This window comes from Chenopodium quinoa, unplaced genomic scaffold (genome assembly GCF_001683475.1).
Source record: "Chenopodium quinoa cultivar QQ74 unplaced genomic scaffold, ASM168347v1, whole genome shotgun sequence".
Lineage (NCBI taxonomy): Eukaryota > Viridiplantae > Streptophyta > Magnoliopsida > Caryophyllales > Amaranthaceae > Chenopodium > Chenopodium quinoa.
In genome coordinates this window covers 836,284-845,186 of record NW_018744501.1, presented here as the reverse complement: position 1 = coordinate 845,186, position 8,903 = coordinate 836,284, and the positions used below count along the sequence as shown (strand labels likewise).

The 8,903-nt window shown below is 32.9% G+C and overlaps 1 protein-coding gene across 1 annotated transcript; it reads left to right on the top strand.

The window, feature by feature from the left end:
- Nucleotides 1-278: 278 nt before the first annotated feature.
- Nucleotides 279-4,805, top strand: LOC110697902 (peroxidase 39-like). Its single transcript, XM_021875304.1, has 4 exons — nucleotides 279-581; nucleotides 2,478-2,669; nucleotides 2,873-3,038; nucleotides 4,300-4,805. The coding sequence occupies exons 1-4, from the start codon at nucleotides 279-281 to the stop codon at nucleotides 4,701-4,703; spliced, it is 1,065 nt and encodes a 354-aa protein (XP_021730996.1). The 3' UTR covers nucleotides 4,704-4,805.
- Nucleotides 4,806-8,903: the final 4,098 nt, after the last annotated feature.

Below are 8,903 nucleotides of genomic sequence, written 5' to 3'. Positions count from 1 at the left end.
AACATTCTGGATTAATCTTGCATAATTCATGTTCAAGTTACAACTTACAAGTTGTAAAGGATGAAGTTTGTGGTAGATGCGTGCATGAATACATAAATAATTTTGATAATGATGAAATACATTTTTTTTAATGCAAGTTTTTTATTGAGGAAAATGTCATCTAATTATTATATAAGGCTAAACACAAGAACCAACTTTGTCATCTTAGGTTATTAACAAATTTTAATAATATAAGTAAATACGAGTAATAATTAAGCAAACGTGTGTTATCGATAAAAATGGTTAGTAAGGTGTTGCTTATGTTGCTAATCTTAGCAATTTGTAGCACTTTTGTGATTTGTAATGCAGGTGGTTCGAAGAAGAAGTTTCATAACAAACATAAAGAAGGTTGGAAAAATGGTCATGATTATGATTCTTATGAGCCAAAATATGATGGTGATGGCCTTAAGGATAATTTTTACCATAAGAGTTGCCCTCGAGCTGAAAAGATTGTGCAAAGTGTTACAGAAAGACATGTCTCTAGTAACCCAAATTTGCCTGCAAAGCTCATAAGGGTGCTCTTCCACGACTGTTTCGTTCGGGTATGTATTTGAATTTATATATGCCAATTATTTTTTTATTTTTTTATTTTTTTTTTGAAACCATAAATATGCCAAATATGTTCTTTTGCAGCTACCATAACATTTGAAATTCGCTTGTCAATATATAATTTATACCATTAATTCTTTTATTGTTCTTTTAGTAAAATTATACTATAGTGTCTCAAGTAATTAAACTTGTAATTACTATCAATTATTTTATATACAATTGGCATTTTGGAAGAATGAATCAAGACAAATGTAATAAGATCTTACATAATCACATTTCTTCTTACGTATAAATCTCAAAGATATCAAATAAAAAATTCACAAAAGATGATTGAAGGAGAGTATAATAGTGTAAAAATTTCAAAAATATTGCAATTATAAAAAAAAGATGATGAAATACAATGATAATTATTTTACTAAATCTATAAATAGTTGTTTCACTTTCATTTGCACTTGTGACAATAACACACAAATTTGACTATTAAAATATCTAATTATATATCAATCAATGAAAATTATAAAAATTTGAAAATTTAAATCATATATTAAGGTAAATTCAATAACTTTTAACATGGTGGTATATATTATTTTCACTTTAGTAATGGTCATGTGAGTTTTGTAATCAGTGTCAAAAGTCAAAGTGGTCTTGTAACTATGAAATTATACATAGTAAATAAAAGAGTCCTATGTTATTAGTTATTCTAATTTATTGTTCACAAGTTAGGCAATATAGAATTATCTATTACAGTACTTATGTTTAAATAGATAAAGTTACACAATTTTGACTTTTTGCATTATTTGTGTAAAGTGTTAACTTTGATTTTGTCCTTTTACTAATTACCATTTTATACTTCGTATTAATATTGTTGGGTTCATATCGATGTATAATTAAATAGAATAAAAGAATTTATTATAGAAATATTTAAGATATTAATTGATAAATTTGTGTATTTATAAACATAAAAGGCAAGTACGACTATTTCTAAACAAAAGAAGTATCAAGTATATAGTAAATTTACTAGTATAAGTTCCGTGCAATGCACGATTTTTGTAAAATTTTATTACGATTTTTACATAATAAAACTAACTTCATTATATACAATATATTATAACAATAAAATCAAGGTCAATACTCGTGTGATACACTTTTAGTCCCACACTTTGATAGGCACGTGAGTAATAATTTAATTAATAAATGTGTTTCATTTTTAGGGAATGGTGGAGAATTTAATATTTGTTTTATTAGTACTATTGTTATGATTATAGTCAATGGGTATTTTGATCTAATATTCCTATAGTATTAAACAAAAAAAAAACATAGTTATGTATAAATATATAATATATAATTTGATTTATTATTTAGGATTACATATTTGTATCATGTTTACAAAATGAGGTGCAATGTTAATAAAAGTATAGATTCTTACAATTTCATTTATTTTACTTTTCATCGAAAATTGTAGATGGGTTTATTCTTGAAAATAAAATACAAAGTACAAAATATGCATATAATTAGACAAAAAAAGAATAATTTAAAGTCTTATAGAAAATTACTACTTTAATACCCAATAAAAATGGTAAGAAAGATATCAAAATATATATTGGTAGAACATATATGGAAGAAATTTGATGTCAAATATATATAGATGTTAATATTTGGGGGAAAAAAAAAAAACAAAAAACACATTTAGACGTGAATTTTTTTAATTAGAAGATGACACGTGTCATCCAAAAGTTCGCCTTTAGTATAAAGTTATATATTTGATTTCATATGTCCATGCATACACTGAATACATAAAAGTTGGATTACAACTTTGGGTTTTTTTTTTTCTTCCTTTGTTGGCTCACCTTTTGTGGTTATAAAAAGTTTACTACGTATGTGTTGTATAGGGGTGTGATGCTTCAGTATTGTTAAACTCGACGGGTAATATCCAATCGGAGAAAGATGCAAATGCCAATCGAAACTTAGCAGGATTCGACGTTATTGACAGTATTAAAGCTGAAGTCGAGAAAGTGTGCCAAGAAACTGTGTCTTGTGCTGATATTTTGGCTCTAGCAACAAGGGACGCTGTTTCTCTCCAAGTAAGTTAACCGAAATACCCCCTTGCCATATCTGATATTAGATCATTATGCATGTTATGCATGCTTAAAACTTAATTTATGTATACAACTCATATAACTTTAGTATCGGTCGTTATACATATATGCTATACGTGAGAAAAAAAAAAATAGAATATAGTTGATTGATCGATATATAACATAATTATACTAATTTTCACTATTAGTATGGGAGGCCATTGTGGAAGGTGCCAACCGGAAGAAGGGATGGAACAATATCATTGGCTTCAGAGACTTCAACTAATATACCTTCTGGTGCCTCTAACTTCACTGTGCTATCAAACATCTTTGCTAATAAAAGTCTCTCGGTTCATGATCTCGTGGCTTTATCAGGTACGTGATCGATATACAAAAGGAATGAATGTTGTTGCGTCCTTAAGTGTTTATGGACAATCATAAAATTATTACTCTCTTTGTCTCTAATTGTGTGGCCGATTGGCCCATAGCTCAATTCTAGCTACTTTCTCTATTATTTAGTTATTTTTTTTTTTTTTTTTTTTTTTGAAAGATACAATGTTTCTCATCACACATTTGCCAATACTTAATTTTAATGATATTTATCTTTTATTATCAAAAAGTAAAATGCATGTACATATTTGATATTACTAAGGAAAATTTGATAATTACCACCTATTATAGTTCTCGTTTTTATTCCCCTAAAAAAAATTAATTCATGTTTTAGTAATAAGCACCAACAATTATTTCTTAAAAAATTTTATCACCAACAATTGTTCATAACCTTAAATTATACCACCAATTTGCCCAAACGCCCTTTCATGACGTCATTTTCTTTAATTTCCTTCATTATTTCCGTTCTCTCTCGATTCCCCTTCAATGATAACCATAACTTTGTTAATCATAACATGAATTTCATGAAATTTGAGTTAATTTCCCCCAATGCCTCACTATAATCAAATCCCCAATTTGATTCAAAACCTTAATTTCATTTCAAATCCCACAATTTTAGTTTCCCAAAGCATAAAGCATAAAGCAACAATACATTCCTTTTTCCTCAATTACATTGAGTATTGAAGCTAAGAGAATGATTTTTGAAACCCTAATATTTATTTTCTCTTTTCGATTAATGAATAAAGAAGGGAAAATCGTGAGAAGAAGGAAAAAGAACAGGGAGAAGTAAGGGGTGGGATCTAAAGTGACGTCATGCAAGAGGATTTGGGCAAAGAGGTGGTAAATTTTGATGTTTTATAACACTGTTGGTGGTAAAATAAAATAAATATAATTTTTGGTGATTATTACTAAAACATAAAGTATAGTAGGTGGTAATTATCAAATTTTCCTATTATTAAAGTAAAAATTGAGACAAATTTAACAAGATCACACAAAATTTTATTATATTAAAGTATAAATTGTGACAAATTGTTCCACTTTTCTTATACTATCGGAATTATCCCACGAAAAATCAACAATAGAAAAAACAGTATGGGACGGAGGAAAAATTTGAATTTAATTCCGTTGTGCCTAAAGTTTATTAACTTCTTTTCTAAAAAAAAAAAAAAAGGTTTATTAATTTTATTCCTATCAAGGGCATTATGTTCTTATTTCTTTACATTTTATACGTTACTTATCAATGAAGGTGCACATACAATCGGAGTTGGTCATTGCAACTTTTTTAGCAGAAGATTATTCAACTTCACTGGAAAAGGAGACCAAGACTCATCATTAGACCCAAATTATGCAGATTTCTTAAGAACTCAATGTAAAAACTCAACTGATCGCATAACCACTGTTGCGATGGATCCCGGAAGCTCGGTCTCATTCGACAACCATTACTTTGAGATCTTAAAGGATCGTAAGGGTCTTTTTGTATCCGATGCTGCTCTCCTCACTGATGATGATGCTCGAAGATTTGCCTTAAAACTTCTTAACCCGAAAAAATTCTTTGATGAGTTTGCTAAATCTATGGAGAAAATGGGAGCTATTGGTGTGCTTACTGGAAGTCAAGGCCAAATTAGGAAGCACTGTAGTTTGGTTAACTAATTAAAGTACATTTTTAATTAACATCATAATCATAATGATATAAGTATAACTGATGTTTCAATAATTTTATTACTTGTTTATTTCAATAACAATAAGGGTTCATGATCATATTATTATAATTCATGTGTTAAATTACATATTTGTGTTTATCTTTTCCAACCTCATCAATAAATTGATGTTAACATGATAACATCTAACGTATACTAAGGAGAAGTATTGAGTCAGATAATGGAGTATGATATTACTATGACTGTTATACTTGTGAATAATGAGGGGATGTTATTATGCTTTTATTAGTAGTAATTATGGGAGTTATTCCTAGCTTAATGTTAGGCATATTTTGTAACGCTTCCTGTTTGAATGAATGAGATGACAGATGAATTGAAGAAAATCTTATCATGGTGTACAGAGCAAGGAAATATCCTAGGCCAAATTAAAATACAATTTTTTTCTTTAGAATACTATAGATTTTATTTTTTTTCTCAAACACCATAAGAGATTATGGTTGGTGATGATGATAAGAATGGTGAGAACAGCGAGAAGAAGGTCGACTTTACATTCTTTTATGGCTCGAGTGATAATCCTGGATACGTGATTACACCAATTCAATTGCATGCGTGGGTCAAATTATGATGAATGGGCGAGGGCCATTCGTACCTTGCTGCAAGCAAAGAGAAAATATGGTTTTTGGAAGGGAAAGTCACAAAACCGACAACATCTAAGAAACTTGAGGACTGGACATCAGTCCATTCAATGCTCATAGCATGGTTGCTTAACACCATAGAGCCCTCACTATGCTCCACCCTTTCTTATTACGTTGATGCACAATCCTTGTGGACACATCTCAAGCAACGCTTCTGTGTTGTTAATGGGACTCGAATCAACCAATTAAAAACATCTCTAGGAGAATATGCAAGCAAGGGAAAGATGAAGAGGTGTCAATCTAGTATAGCCACTTATCTCGCGTATGGGATGAGCTCGTGACCTACGTTAAAAGGTCCAATTGGATTTGTGCAGGGTGTGTGTGTGTGATATCAGTAAACAGGTGACTGATTTACGTGATGAAGACTACCTCCACCATTTTCTGATTGGTTTATATGGGAAATTTGCAACTATCCGTTCAAATTTGCTGTCACAAGACCCTTTACCAACCATCGATCAAGCATATCAAAGAGTTATACAAGATGAGTGGCTCCCGTGAGGAGAATCCTCAAATCTTAAGAACCGTGAAAATGTTATGGCATTTCGAGTCACACCCTATTGAAGCAATATAATATAGTAGAAATCAAAAGATGATTTGATTAACTTGATTTAAATAGTGTAGCATACCAACAAAAACAAACTAAAAATAGGGAGCATAATCCCACTTCCAAATTTTACTGCATAAACTTACTAACCCACTAACAACCACTAAAACAACTTTATTAGCATCCTAAGTTACTGCTAACACTAAACTTAGCTAAATAATAGCAACTAACTTTGAATTAGTCATTCAACACTTCTACTTGATTCAAAGTTACATACTCCTAGTTGCATCTAGAAGAAATCAGGCTTAGCTTGAGGAAGTGCCTTAGTAAAGATGTCAGCCACCTTCTCATTGGTGCCACAAATTTTCAGAATAATTTTCCCATCAGCTACAAGTTGTCGAACAAAGTGATGCTGCACATCTACGTGCTGAGTTCTTGCATGAAATGCTGGATTTTTGCTCATTGCAATAGCTGACCTGTTGTCACAAAAAACATCAGTAGCTTCTGCTTGCACATAACCAAGATCAGAAAGTAATTTTCTAAGCCACAAAGCCTGACGTGCTGCTGAAGTAGCTGCTGCATATTCAGCTTCAGAAGAAGATAAAGCTACTGTTTCTTGCTTCTTTGAACTACATGTTACTACACCTGAACCGAGACTGAAAACACTCTAAAGTGCTCTTACGATCATCAATACTACCTGCCCAATCACTGTCAGTGAAGCCCACAAGTTTGAAACTTGATGTTTTTGAGTACCAAATGCCAAAGTCTATAGTTCCAGCAACATATCAAAGTATTCTTTTGGCTGCACCAAGATGTTGTTGGGTAGGATCATGTAAAAATCTGGATACCAAGCTAACTGGAAAAGTAATGTCAGGTCTAGTGTGTGTTAAGTAATTTAAACTACCCTACTAGAATTCTAAATAGCCTTGCATTTGCTGCTTCCGTTCCATCTTCACGTTGTAACTTTTCATTGACATTCATTGGTGTGGCTGCAATTTCACAATCTGACATATTGAACCTCTGTAACAAATCTGCAGAGTACTTCTTTTGGCATACGAAAATTCCATCCAAGTCTTGTTTTACTTCAAGACCCAAAAAATATTGCAACAATTCCAAATCTGTCATCTCAAAAATCTTCATCATACTAGACTTAAAGTTTGCAGCTAAATACTCGGATGAACCCATAAAAATCATATCATCTATGTAAAGGCAAACTAGTAAAAAATCACCATTACCTTCACGTTTGAAGTATAAAGTGGGCTCATTTTCACTTCTTGTGAATCCATTGTTCCGAAAGTAGAAATCAATTCTGCTGTACCATGCTCGTGGTGCCTGCTTCAACCCGTAAAGAGCTTTCCTCAATCTGTATACTTTGTCTTTAAAGCCATTTACGACAAAGCCTTCTGGTTGGGCCATATACACCTCTTCTTGTAGATAACCATTCAAAAACGCAGACTTCACATCGAGTTGATACACAGGTAACTTGAGCTGGGAAGCTAATGCTAACATTGTTCTCACCGTCTCAAATCGAGCAACGAGAGAAAATGTCTCGTCAACACCTTGCTGTTGGGAGTATCCTTTTGCCACGAGCCTAGCCTTGTGCTTTTGAATACTTCCACCAGCATTATATTTTGTTCGGAACACCCACTTCAGCCCTATCACATTCTTGTCTTCCGGAGCATCAACTAACTCCCATGTATTGTTCCTCTCAATAGCTGCCATTTCTTCTCTCATAGCAAGCTGCCATTTAGGTTGTTCTTCAGCTTCTTCAAATAAAATAGGGTCGGTGACCAGCAGAGCATAATTACAGGAACTACAAAGCTTTGCCAGGGATCTACTTCTTCTTACTGGAGTGTCACGACTGTCACTGCTACCAAAAGAGCTAGGTGACTTGCTTGTGCTGCTACTTGGAGTTGATGGTGGAGTGCTTGCAGGTGAGGAGGTGGTTGAATTTGCAGCTGGTTGTTCATCAGCTTCACCATCTACTGGAACATAATCAGCAATGCCATCCTTGTCGACATTCCACTTGAATCGAGCTTCCTCATTAAACACGACATTCCTGCTTATTATCACTTTGCCACTTACAGGGTTATATAAGTGATATGCTTTGAATTGAGAACAATAACCAATAAAGATGCATTTATCAGGTTTATCATCAAGTTTAGAACGGTTATTAACCAAAGCATAACTTACACAACCAAAAACTCTCAAGTGGCTTACCCTGGGTTTCTTACCTCTCCATGCTTTAAATGGTGTTCGGTTTTAAACCGCCCTTGTTGGTGATATATTTAGGAGATACACTGAAGTAGACATAGCTTCTCTCCAAAATTTATTCGGAAGCCCTTTTGCCTTCAACATGCTCCTGGCCATTTCTACCACTGTTCGGTTCTTTCGCTCTGCCACCCCGTTTTGTTCAGGCGTGTATGGTGCTGTAAGATCTCTTCGAATTCCATGCTCATCACAGAAAGCATTAAACTGATCAGACACAAACTCACCCCCCCTATCAGTTCGGAGAGCAATTATGTGTCTACCACTTTGGTTTTCCACCAATGCCTTGAATTTCTTAAAATTCTCAAATGCCTCAGATTTGAATTTTAAGAAATAAACCCAACTCATGCGAGAATAATCATCAGTTAACAACATGAAATATCGACTTCCACCTAGTGACTCAGTTTTCATAGGCCCACACAAATTAGCATTCACAAGTTCAAGACATTCGGATGCTCTCCATGCCTTCCCAGTAGGAAAAGAGGCTTTGCTATGCTTCCTATAAACACAACCTTCACAAAAGCTGAGCTCGCCTATTTTTGGTAAGCCTACTACCATTTCTTTATGACTCAAAAGTTTCAAACTACGACCATTCAAATGTCCATAACATAAATGCCATAACTCAGATTCATTTGTTAATTTAGCAATCAATACATTGCTCATAACATCATTTGAAACATCAAGC

What these genes read in the sequence shown, in the direction of transcription:
- LOC110697902 (XM_021875304.1), top strand. Translation starts at nt 279, where the DNA reads ATGGTTAGTAAGGTGTTGCTTATGTTGCTAATCTTAGCAATTTGTAGC. An exon ending in TCCACGACTGTTTCGTTCGG is followed by an intron (nt 582 to 2,477) that starts GTATGTATTTGA and finishes TGTGTTGTATAG; the next exon opens with GGGTGTGATGCTTCAGTATT. An exon ending in GGGACGCTGTTTCTCTCCAA is followed by an intron (nt 2,670 to 2,872) that starts GTAAGTTAACCG and finishes TTTCACTATTAG; the next exon opens with TATGGGAGGCCATTGTGGAA.